This window comes from Pogona vitticeps, chromosome 1 (assembly GCF_051106095.1).
Source record: "Pogona vitticeps strain Pit_001003342236 chromosome 1, PviZW2.1, whole genome shotgun sequence".
NCBI lineage: Eukaryota > Metazoa > Chordata > Lepidosauria > Squamata > Agamidae > Pogona > Pogona vitticeps.
The window spans coordinates 14,737,063-14,750,376 of NC_135783.1; the positions used below are offsets into that span (position 1 = coordinate 14,737,063).

The 13,314-nt window shown below is 41.3% G+C and overlaps 1 protein-coding gene across 50 annotated transcripts in view; it reads left to right on the forward strand.

The window, feature by feature from the left end:
• Window positions 1-13,314, forward strand: part of NRXN1 (neurexin 1) — a 1,165,889-nt gene that overhangs the window by 575,313 nt on the left and 577,262 nt on the right. For all 50 annotated transcript variants that reach the window (XM_078382536.1, XM_078382566.1, XM_078382658.1 and 47 more), the window contains 3 exons: window positions 1,224-1,346; window positions 2,425-2,806; window positions 4,050-4,240. In XM_078382536.1, the coding sequence (XP_078238662.1) occupies window positions 1,224-1,346; window positions 2,425-2,806; window positions 4,050-4,240 (696 nt within the window). The remainder of the gene's footprint in view (window positions 1-1,223; window positions 1,347-2,424; window positions 2,807-4,049; window positions 4,241-13,314) is intronic.

Below are 13,314 nucleotides of genomic sequence, written 5' to 3' on the forward strand. Positions count from 1 at the left end.
CTGCCTTCCTATGGTGACTTCATTATTGCAGGAGCAATGTCACTCCTTCTTTTCACATTGCTGTTGTTTTTCTTTTTACCACTTGCTGTTAGTAGATTGAGTGGTCCACCCCTCAAAGCACATATGCTTCTGTTGTTTAGGAGCAAAGAGAAGTAAGAGTAGCCACCTGGTTCTCTTTCCTCCGTGCTTACATCTAAATTGCTTGCCCCAGGTTTCAGGTGTCCAGTCCCAGCCAGAGACATTACAGTAATTTGGTCTAGAAGCCAATAGACAAAGGGGTAAATTGTTCTATCTAGTGGTATGTGTGGGACTTTTTGTTTGTTTGTTTGTTTGCTTTTTTGTTTGTATTTAGTATGTTGTGTGTACACAAGGCCTGGAGTGGTATGTACACAGTGAAAGGAGAGGAAGGCCTTAGAATTGATGCTCCCTGACACTCTTCTTTTTCCCAAGTACTTCAACACCATGGCATCTATGCGTGGAGAGAAAAATTATACTCCTTCTTTGGGAATCAAAGTTAGGTTGATCAAAACATCAGCTGACAAATTCAAGACTCAAGTTCCCTATGACTTTTTCATATTTGAGTTTCTATTCCATTCTATAAATCACTGCTACCAAGTTCAGTGAAGGACATTATTAATAGAGTGACAACGATCTTCTAGCATATTTACGCCAACAGAATCCTAACAATGCAACTTTAGGAGGCAAATTAAGAAGTCACATAGATGTCATTTACTCCATGCTGGCATAGGAGGATTTGGGCCGATATAATTACTGAAGGTATATGTCTCCTTGAAAACACTCTGGGGAGGAGGGGAATCTATTTTTAGACCTAAAATAATTTTAAATCCGATCAGTATTTTATTTGCACCTTTACTAAAGAGGTGCATCCTCCAGAAACAGCTGATATAGATAACACTGACTGTGCCGATTCATGAAAAATCAGTTCACCAACGTAGCATTTTTTAATAATACAATCTACAAATATTGTTAGATAACATGCATGTCCTTTAAAGTCTTCATATCCTTTGGTTTTCTACCAGTTGTTATCTTTTGAATCTGTTTCATATAAAATGTTTGTTTCAGCCAAGTTCTCTCTCTCTTTTTTCCTCTGTATTTCTTTGTCTAGCTTTCGCTTTTTCTCCCTCTCTCTTTCTTTCTCTCTGTGCGGTTCACGTGTAGACTGATTTAAAGATTCCATAATAACTGTTTGGCATACCCTACAGGCAAAGGTCCAGAGACCCTTTTTGCTGGCTATAACCTCAATGACAATGAATGGCACACAGTACGTGTGGTTCGGAGAGGGAAAAGCTTAAAGTTAATGGTGGATGACCAACAAGCCATGACAGGTAACAATGAATAATTATCATTCATTTTTTTTCTAGTTGTCCCCCTTTCTTTGCATTTGAAGGTGGTAGTGTTGTTGGTGGTGAAAGCCATGTCTGTGGCTAGTTCTTCTGTTAACCTGCCACAGAGGGGCTCAAGAACTTGAAAGAGTCCTTGAGCAGCTGATGGCTGAGCAGCACTGAGCCTAAAAGTCATTGGATCGTGTGAGCTTTTAATTTGAAGAATCACTTCTTGCTGCTAAAGATGTTCATAGTTAAAAGTACAAATATCCAAGGAAGTGTGGAGCAAGAAAAAGCAGAGTGCAAGGGAATGATTTGTTAGGAAAGAGTGAACGTTCAGACAGTGGAAGGAAAGGAGAAGAAGAGGAGAAGCAGGCACTTTGAGTACAGAGCGGGTGCGTGTAGGGGGGAACCAGCAGAGAAACTATAGTTTGGCCAAGACCTGTAGATATGAGGTATGGCTGAAGTTCACACACAGGACTGAAATAATGAATGAAAAAAAATTACTCAGAAGGCTATATAAGAATTACAGTTGAATCAAACATTCCTGGGAGAACTTCTCCAGCTTAAAACATGGATTTTGCGAGAGTTCATGGAATGATCCCCAGCCCACTTTTTTCTCTACTGTAGTTAACTGCTAGAGGGGTGTTTGCACATTACACTCAACACAGATATATTGTACATGTTTGTACAAAGATCGTTGATATGTCCAGCTTGCACATAGTGGCCAGAATGCTTGCTTACATATGCTGGCATAATTGCAATGGTGCAAATTGCAGCTGCTTTTGGGGGGCTAGGCTGAAGTGATTCCCTGGCAGAAGGAAGGGTGCTTTAAGGGAGATCACTCCTGTTAATGTTACTCTTTCTGATGTGATCCAGCATGCACCTTTGCAGCTGTCTACCTTCACTGTAGCTAGCCCTCAACCATCTTAGCTAGTTAGGATTGCATCTGAAATTAAAAGTGATTGAGTCAAACGGTTGGATTACGTTTGTGCCTGAGGTCTTAGGAACTGAACCTCTGAATGACCACTCATGTTGTGGATTGTGACACTAACATCTCCAAACCCATTTTCATTTGAAGGTCAAATGGCTGGGGATCACACAAGACTGGAATTCCATAACATAGAGACGGGAATCATAACCGAGCGGCGTTATTTGTCCTCCGTCCCTTCCAACTTTATTGGTCATCTGCAAAGCCTCACTTTTAATGGCATGGCATACATTGACTTGTGTAAAAATGGGGACATTGATTACTGCGAGCTCAATGCCCGGTTTGGCTTCAGGAACATCATCGCTGATCCAGTCACGTTTAAGACGAAAGCCAGCTATGTTGCCCTGGCGACGCTGCAAGCATACACCTCTATGCACCTCTTTTTCCAGTTCAAAACAACATCGCTGGATGGGTTAATACTCTACAACAGCGGGGATGGGAATGACTTTATCGTGGTTGAGTTAGTGAAAGGGTGTGTATATAAGCTATGGGGAAATGCTAGATATGGCATTAGTCATGGAAGTTAAATGCAGAGTGTGGAAGAAATTAGTTGCAATTTAGTAGACATAGTCTAGAGGGGCGGGGTATAAATAAATAAATAAATAAATAAATAAATAAATAAATAAATAAATAAATAAATAAATAAATAAATAAATAAATAAAGTAGTTATTCCTAATTCATTTCTTTCCCCCCATAACTAAAGGTGTGTCTATGCTAAATTGATATTGCAACTTAACGAGGAATAACTGCACTCCTTTTGTAATATAGTTCTAATGTTTAGTAGTGTGACTTTAGATAATGGTGGAAGGTGAATATCACACAGTTTAGGTGCTGGCTTCTGCTGATGCCATGTGTTCTGTTCTGGTTGTTGAGATAATAATGGGAAAGATGGAAGATGATAAACATTTTTAAGAACCATTGCATCATGGCTTCTAGCATTTAGAGTTTTTTTAAAAAATGTAACTAAAACTAAGTAACTGTTCTAGTTACTTCAGATAAATAGGAAAGTAAAGAATAACTTTACAAAAACCATAACTAAAATTATAAGAAAGTACTTGTTTAACCTTGGGGACAACAATTTCTAGAGGTTCAAGAGCTGCACAAGACTTTGTGGGTTATTTATTTTTTCTTTAAAGGGGCTTTTTAAACAATATGTATAAAGTCAAAAAGGGGTGTATTTTTCAGCTGAACTGGGGTTTCCTTCGGAAGTATTTTTGAAAACTGCAGAACAAAAGGAGAGGAACTCACCTCATTACAGCAATAGTTCAGGTTGGAGAGGACATTTTGTTAGATGGCTCTTGATGAGTTACTTCTCTGCCATTGGTTTCCCAGGTGCTGGCATAGTAGCAGAAGCAGCCATTTCAGTTCCTTAATGGTTGGTTAAAACCATCACTGTCAGGTATATCTAGCAGCCAGAAGCACAATTCAGGTTGTCATTGCTTGTGAACTGTGCTTAGGCTGTGTAGCCACAAAATTCACTAGAATGTGTTGGGTACTGACATCAGACCTAGAGGTGTACAATACCCTACTTTCTCTCTCGTCTCTTCCAAAATGTCTTGGCAGTCTTCATTTCACTGAAGACTTCCTGTAAGTTTAAACAGTGTAAATAAAGCAAAACACAATAGAGATAAAGAGCAGTCTGTTTCATCTGCTTACTCATGAAGATGGTGGCCGTGGTACAACCAGCTTAACTATTTATGTTTCCCATTTCCAGGTATTTGCACTATGTGTTTGATCTGGGAAATGGTGCAAATCTTATTAAGGGAAGTTCCAACAAACCTCTGAATGACAACCAGTGGCACAACGTGATGATCTCACGGGACACCAACAACCTCCACACAGTGAAGATAGACACAAAAATCACAACGCAGAGCACGGCAGGAGCAAGAAATCTAGACCTCAAAAGTAAGTGGCAATGCTGGTCACAGAAAAAATAGGCTACTACGGCAGATTGTCACCTGGTATAGTTTCCACATCTCTTGGAGTTTGTGTGTGTGTGTGTGTGTGCGTTTTAAAGAACATCATCTATAGATAACAATTCCCTTTTATTGAGCCACCTTCAATCCAGCAAGATTTGCAAACTTGTTAGCTCTATGCAAATTCTTCCAAAGATGAGATGTTAGGAAGAAAACAGATTAGGTGTGCTTATAGATTCTGCTTCGTAGTCCTGCTGTGATATGAGGAGATAACATCTTGCTATTCTGTGGATGTGCTCTCATTCCTGCAGGTAGCACAGACACTAGTCATAGCTCTTCAGCCAGTATTTGCCTACATTCTTTTGGTGGCCAAGAATAAGACCGATAGAAAGAAAGCGTAATAAATACATGTGAGCATCAGTTTCTTCTGTGAGGACAGGATATTCTGTTTGACAGACATCTGTGCCCAATACGCTAGTAGAAAAAAGAATAATCCTTTGGTTTGTGTGAGATCTGCATTTCTCCAGGCTACATTCTAGAAAGCCTCTGATGCTTTAGCTTCTGGTACGGGAGGATTCTTGTCTCCTCTTCCAGGACTTGGTTTGTAGAGGGATGTTTGGAAAAGCATATCATTGGCATGGATAAGTTAAAAGGGTGTTGTCTAAGGGTCTCACAAACATGTAGAAGTCAGCATCTTTGTTCCAAGTGTTCACAAGCAGGACTGAAGTCACGAGGCCAGGACAAGGGGATGCAGTGGTGGCAGTGGCAGACATTCCCCAGGCCCTGCAGAAGTTACTTTTCGTGCCAGGGGTAGCATTGGGAATTCCAGGCTCAGAGGTCCTAACTGAGAGATGGCTTCAGGGAGGACATGCCCAAAGTAACAACGAGCTGTTATTTAGAACATTGATTTTCAAACTGGGAACATACAATTCCTCAGAAGCTTCTCAAGGATTCTTCACGCAGAAGATCGATACTGGCTGACCCAGGTCTGAAACACATCTGTCTCACTGCAATGGAAGAACCTCTTCCATCAAAACATTTTCTACGCAGTATAGCCTTTTGTCTGTCTGAAAGCAGCTCTTCGCTTGATAGTGAACCACAGTTCAGATCTCTGTGGGGATGCGAGCTATTGCTCAGATGTCTGCAGATATTTCTGGCTGCTCTGTAGGAAAGTGAAAGTGAGAAGAGTCATGGAAATAAAACAAGAGGCTCTGCACAGTCACTGGTCAGGCTAACATGATCCCTGTTGCAGGTGACCTGAAATGGGGATACAGTAGATGGGTGAGCAGGGGGAACACATTAACCTTGCCCCCTCTTGGTCCTCATTTCTGTAAGTAGAGCCCTGGTGTGAAAAGCATGGAGGCTGATCAGGAATGTGGGACAAGTAGCACGAGGAGATTCTCCCCCCCCCCGTCTTAAATAGTGGATATTGACAGCAACATGAGAGGAATGACAGGGCTGGCTCAACACCAGACAAGTGCATGATTGCTCCACACTTATGCAAGGCAGTGAAGGTTTGTCAGGAGCCTTACATCATGCAGAGCTCACATTCCCTATGAGGGATGGAAATTCTTATTTGAGAAAAATGGTTTTATCTTCTGGCAAGTTCTTTCTTTCTTTCTTTCTTTCTTTCTTTCTTTCTTTCTTTCTTTCTTTCTTTCTTTCTTTCTTTCTTTCTTTGCTTTCTTTCTTTCTTTCTTTCTTTCTTTTTTCTTTCTTTCTTTCTTTCTTTCTTTCTTTCTTTCTTTCTTTCTTTCTTTCTTTCTTCCTTCCTTCCTTCCTTCCTTCCTTCCTTCCTTCCTTCCTTCCTTCCTTCCTTCCCTCCCTCCTTCCTTCCTTCCTTCCTTCCTTCCTTCCTTCCTTCCTTCCTTCCTTCCTTCCTTCCTTCCTTCCTTCCTTCCTTCCTTCCTTCCTTCCTATCTATCTATCTATCTATCTATCTATCTATCTATCTATCTATCTATCTATCTATCTATCTATCTATCTATCTATCTATCTATCTATCTATCTATCTATCTATCTATCTATCTATCTATCTATCTATCTATCTATCTATCTATCTATCTAATCACAAACACTTTGGCTGAGAACAGGTCTCCCTCCCTCCTGGGAACAACTCCTTCCACAACATTCTGTCTCTGCCTTTATTACAGTAAAATGCTTGCCAGTGTGTGAAAGCAATGAAGCAAAACCCAAAACACTGCAGGGGAGACAGCTGATTGTAGCTAATGCCAGAGAAAAGCAATTTAGACCTTGAGATAAACAGCCAGTTTGGGCTCTCCAACGAAAGCAAATAAGTAAGAGATATTTTCAAAGCAGGAGAAAGGACAAGAATATGTATGTGTAGGCTAGTTGGTTACTCGTTTACTTCCCCAGGCCTTTCTTTCCTCCTCTGGAGTCCCTAAAATGAATTCTGTGATTCCTTATAATGCATGTACTGTATATACATATGAATATGTATCTCAGAATTTGCCATTTCTTGCTTGTAAGAAGGCTTTTCTTTTCTCCTGTACGACATAACGAGATCTCCTTTGTGAACAAAAGAGGAAAGGAGATGGTTTGGACTATGCTGAGAGAACTCAGACAAGCATCTGTGAATTTTGTGAATTGAGACTTTTTTTCTCCATCCTTTCCCCCAACCCCAAAGTTAGCTCGTGAAGAACTCTGCCTCCTAATCTGTGCTTCACTGACTAGACTTTCAATGGAGGAAAGCATCTCTGAATTGACAATGTGTAACGGGTGCAATCATACACATTTTATTAATTTCAAACATGATGTACAGAATTATATGTTTCAAAACTCATATATATTTTTTGTATAAGTTCTCAGTTCTGCTCGGGCCATAAACACTACTGGATCAAAGGCCAGATTTCAGCAACAGGCTTCTGGCAGGTTTTATTGCTGCAGGCTTTGACACAGGTGGCCACCCTGAGCGAGACCAGGAAGTCTATGACTAGGAACCAGGCCTTCTCAGTGGTGGCTACTTCCTTGTTGAATGCCCTTGCTCAGTGGTGCTGCACCAAGACCATTCACTCCCAATATTTAAAAAGTATATAAAAAGGGGTTGGGTTTTTTAGAGATGCATTTCAGAACATCTTCCCTTTATAACGGTTGTTAATTGCATTCATATGTTAATTGCGCTTTGGAGTTTGTTATCACCCTCTTTGTGGGCTTGCTTTTACACTGTGGTGGGATGGGTGGACAGGTAGGATTTTTACGTTTCTGCCATATATTGGAAACTGCTCAGAGTAGTTGTATACTATTAGATGGAATAAACAAGCAAACAAGCAAGCAAGCGACTGGTTTTCTTGGATAAGTACAGCAATACTGGTCCAAGGAAAAGGTGGTCAAATATGGTTGGCTTTGAGATGTTTTGCACCATAACTTCTATGGTTCCTTACCACTGGCCATGCTAGGTGAGGCTTCTAGAATCTGAAGTCTGAAACAAATGGAGGAACATTGAGCTCCCAACCCTGATATAACCAAAGTGCACAAAAGCCTAGTGTAATCCCATACAGCTATTACTCTTAGGCAGAAATCAAGTGCAAAATCATCCTTATCCTCATTAAATAAATATAGCACAATTATCCTTACATGCTACCCATATGATAAACATCAGGAGCTTTGTTTCTAGTGTTAATATTCTATTCACTAGAATTTCCTGGCTTGGCTTTTTAGAGAACCATCTTCTCTGCTAAAATAATGAGCTAACCACAACCTTTAGTTTTAGCTTTGTATGAGGCTCCCTCGTATCGGTGTCATGCAAACTGCCACCGTGATCAGAAATGTGCCTCCAAAAATAGTGCCATCTCATCATCAGCTGCAGTGTCAGAAAATATGAATCACTAAAAATTCAAGGTCTACTCAGATCTGATCTGTACATCCTGCTCTGTTGGAAAAGTAGGACTTCCAATGAGTCAGAAACTCACATGTTCACATCATGTAATACCCATATGGCAGAATGAGATGCATTTTGTATCTGGAAGGGACATTGTTGTTGAATGATGGTGATGATGAAAACACCTGGCAGGTGGTAGCATCTGCATCTTTATCAGGATTGTGAGAACACTAAGAATAGGTGCACTCAGTATAGTGCCATAGATAAAGTAATGAATCAGAAGACCTGGATTTGATTCTTCAGCTCTGCCATGGAAACTTAGATTGCAGGGAGTGGAATTGTTAAAACTGTTCCTCGAATACTTTACTTACCTTGAAAACTGATGGCAAATGACAACAACAACCAGCCTTGGAGAAAAGTGTGCAAAAAGAGTGGAAGAGAGATATTTGTATCTTTCTAAATCAGAACCATGGTGGTTCAGGAAGTCTCTCCGTCACTCTAAGCCTAGTTCTTGCATCTCTACAAGTCACCAATGTTCGTTCTGATGTTTGGGGAGCTAGGAATGCATGGTGCTAGCTGTAAGTCGGGTGAAAATGAAACTAATAATAGTGCAGCCAAAGTAGAAGGAAGATTAAGAGCCCCAATGAACGCTCAGACTTCTCCCGGAAGCTCCAGTTGTGGAACTCCTGGCTAACCTCACTGTACTCCACATATTTCTGTCTATCTGGCCAAGAAGCCATTCTGCATCGAGGCTTGGTGAAGGGGAGTCTGATACATGCCTAACAAGGCTGGGTGTATTCTAGGATATTCTTCCCTTTCCCCTCGTTTAAGTAGCTCATTACCTTGAGTCTTCAGAACACTTGGGATTTAGTGAATGCATGAATGTGGAATGGATGGCTGCTTCTTTTTGCAGGCATTGACGAGATTAGTCAAAGCAACAGTATCTTTCTGTCTACTGGTCATTTTCTACACATTCTCTCTCTCTCTCTCTCCCTCTCTCTCTCTTTTTAAATTATTCTTGTTGGTCTTTATTTGCAGTGCCATCCCCCACACCACTCCTTGCTGTGGTTTCTTATATATCTTCCAGGGCAGGTGTCCCTCCCTCTTCTTGGGACGCAAAGTGTGCAACCACCCAGCGACTGCTGGTCACCTTTCTGATGGTGGAAGCCAGAGCTTATGTTCTTGAAACGTAGGCTGAATTCCCATTCACATATTCATTGTCTTCATTCACTCAGTCGGAGCAGGTCTAAAGATAAGGCAGGCAAGGGAAGGTAAGAATAAAGAACCATGCTGGGTCCGACCAAAGAACTACCTAGTCCAACATTTTGTTCACCTTTAGGAAGCCCCCCCAAGCAGGACATGATTGCAACAGAATCCTTCCACCTGCGCTGCCCAATGACGTGTCTACAGAGCCATGCTACCTCCAAGTACTGGAAAACTATGCATGCTCATATATTCATTTTATATATATGCTGAAAAACCCTTACTTTGCCTACTGGCTCCACCCGGTGCTCTCATACATCCCCTTGAGAAGATTAGCCAGAACCACATATGTTGAAATCCATGTGAATGCACTCTGACCAAAGTTTCCATTTTATTCTAGAGAGTATGGGTTTAGATAGATTTCTTAAGGAAGGTTAATGGTATAAGTTGACTCGGTGCAATTTGTAGGTGCTTGCTGCTGGGTTTGGACAAATGTAGAAATGACAGATAAGCTTTTTTATTTATTTGCTATACTCATATTCTGCTTAACCTTGGAAGAATTTGCAGGGTGTTTAGATACAGTTTTCTCTCCAGATACTGACCAGGCTAAGACTTGTTTAACTGCAATGACTTACTATGCAACTGTGTACTCTGGATGTCACACAGGTCTTCTTTGAAAGCATAGTGTGATCCCTAGGAAGACTGGATTTTTCCCCTACTTCTCTTCTCTTTCATCCCCACCTGCTTCAGGGTGTAGCTTGACTAGGTGGAAAATCAGAATACTAGTCCCGGAATTCAGTTCCAGCAGATTCAGGTAGCTGGCTCAAGATCAACTCAGCCTCCTGTCCTTTCAAGGTCGATAAAATGAATACTTAGCTCATTTGGGGGCAAGTTGTTGTTGCTTGCATAATTATGTTAACTGCTCAGAAAGTGCTTTAGCGCTAAGTAAATATATAAATAAAAAGGGAAACAACAACATTCATCCCTCAGAATATATCACCCTGGTAAGCCTTTGCAGTGCAGGTTTGGGCAATCAAGCAAATGCAAAACCACATGTACATCTTGAACTTGAATAAATAAAAATAGCTACAATCAAAAACCGTTTATCAACACACATTAGCAAATGGGGAGAGTAATATAAAATGTTTATATTATGGAAAAATCCATATAAAAATCACATACTTTAGGTGAAGTGAATACCAAAATCCATATAAGTTTTCATGTGGGAGGGAGAGAAAAGAAGTCCCCATTACGTACTGGACCAGCATACACAACAGAACATACTTGATTTTATTTGATTATGGAAGCTAAACAAGACTGTCAAGTCAGTGTGAACAGCTTTGAAGAATGCAAAAAATGTACTACCAGTCAGAGCTGTCAACGTTTATTTAGATGGACTGATGGACTGTGTCAGTGGAAGGAGGTTTCCTGTGTTCAGAAGTTGGGAAATTATAGGGCTGGGCAGCAGATGCTAGTGGAATTTTAAGAAACACAACAAAAATGGAACAGACAGTTTTCCGCATCTCTATGAGATCCCCTCCGTTGTACACACACCACCCCCAGTTGACTACTGCTTTGAAGACAAGCTGTAGAAAAGTTTTCTAAAGCGCAAAAGTTTCACTTGGCTCTTGATAAATTTCATTCCTCAGAATTTAAGTCCCACAGTTCTTTCTATTTCTCAATGCTCTACCCAAATTTACAGATACTATACTTAATAAAAGCACTAGAGGGCACTATTATGTCACAAAATATATTTCCTGGCACAATGTCGGGGAAGAAAAGGGGGTGGGGAGAGATCTCCTCGCCGTTCAAGCAGCCTGCAATTGGCAACCTTGTTCCTTTGTTTTCCCCACATTCAAAAGCCCGTAGTAATAACCCTTCTGTGCAAAAATCTTTCCCACTGGGTTTCTAACCTTGAGGCTTCAAACAGAACTACTAGAATAAGCATATGCCAAACAGTGAGTGAAATTGTAAACACTCGTAGCCATTGTTTTCCCTGAATGGTCTCGGGGGAGGCAGATTTGGAGGCTGACAGGAGGCTCTTCTCTGGGGCATTCCGCATGTTCACCAGTTAGCAGACAGCATTTCCATCTGCTGGGTCCCAGAAAGAAGATGCATGTCAATCAGAAAACAAGCATGCCTGGCCAGGCTCTGTCTGCCCTCACGTCCACATTTTCCTTCTCCCCATGGGAGTTGTTGCTGTTTAGTCATTTAGTCATGTCTGACTCTTCATGACCAATCTGTTTAAATGTATCTATTTTCAGTATTTATTCTTTCTTTCTTTCTTTCTTTCTTTCTTTCTTTCTTTCTTTCTTTCTTTCTTTCTTTCTTTCTTTCTTTCTTTCTTTCTTTCTTTCTTTCTTTCTTTCTTTCTTTCTTTCTTTCTTTCTCTCTCTCTCTCTCTCTCTCTCTCTCTCTCTCTCTTTCTTTCTTTCTTTCTTTCTTTCCTTCTTTCCTTCTTTCCTTCTTTCTTTCTTTCCTTCTTTTCTTTTCTTTTCTTTTTCTTTTTCTTTTTTGGCCAAAAAAAACCCCTGAATGTGCCTAGAAAAACAACCATAGAGCAGAAAAAACATGCCCAACTAGATTGGGCATGAACAGGCAAAATAGCAGTTTGTGATGGTTCGTGGTTCATTGGTGTCCACACACCATAAACCATACCAAAAGTTTTTTTTAAATGAACTGGTTTGGGGTTCATTCAGTTTGAATCTATCTCTAAATGAAGAGGGGGGCAGCTTTCTGTGTAGCTTCATGAGTTTTCCACCCTGCATCCCTCTTAATGATTTTGTTACTTTAAGACAGTTAAATTAAGTTAATAGATTTTGTGTCTGTGCGTGTGCATGTGTGGTTTTCATCAAAAAGGATATGTGTTCTGCAGCAAACACTGTTCTTTTCTGGGTAGAGCCTGTAGAGAGTACGGGTTATGGGTGTGGTGAAAAAACTAGGCACTTGGGGAAGGTTGCACGAAGGCTGCCTGCACCCACTGCAGCAGCTTCTACTGAGATGAGTAGGAAAAGGAGAAGAAAAAGACTACAACTACTATTATAAGCCCCTCCACAAACAAACAAAAAGTTGTCAACCAGCCACCTTGTTCACCACTGACACTATGAAAGAGCAGCAGGCTGCAGTGCAGGATTTGTGTATCTCTGCCAAGGAGGTTCAAGGTGGAACAGATATGAGGCAATTAAAGTTGGGATTCCCACGGTACCACCTAATCTCGGATGTGGCAACTCAGTGGAACTCCACTTTGTACTTGCTTGAAAGAGTTATGGAGGAGCAAATGGCACTCCATGATTTGGCACTGGAGACTCACATTGATGTGGCTGCTTCTCTGGGCAGAGAAGAGTGGGAGAAGTGGTCAATGTCCCCCAAAGCTTTGAAAGCGCAACCAGGTTTATAGTGGGGAGACAGTCATCCTTAGCCAGGTGACTCCAGTGTTCCACGGCTTGGTTGGCATGATGGAGAGCATAGTGAGGGGACAGTCTAGGTGGGTGGGTGATTCCATAGAGGGAGAACTTTTTTTCCTGGCCTGAAGCGGTGGCCCTTGCCAACAAGCTAAAGAACCTGCCCTACTACAGGTTTGCCTCCTTGTGGCAGAAGTAAGAGTATGTTCTAGTAATCCTCTTGGGTCCTTGAATTAAAGTGGCCAAAGGATATTAAGCAGCAGCAACTGGGAGAGGCCAATGGCAGCCCAAATTCCATCATTTCCAGCAGCAGCTAGTGAAGAAGGTCTACCTGGCACTGAAGGGGTCACACAGAGGAGGAAGAAACTACCAATGTTCATAGCACCCAAACAGCTGTGCCAACAATTGTAATCTAGAGTCCAAACCTCCCACTCCTGCAAGAACAGGGCTTTCTGGGACACTGTCTTGGTAAGCATAGCTGGGTCCTGTCCTTCCAGACACACCTAGTATGTCCAGTGCATACCACATGTACCTTGAACCTGGCTCTGTAGAAAAAAACTTGCTTTTCTTAAGCTCAACCTACCATTGCTGGGCTTCCTCTTGAAGTAAGAGACAATGGCA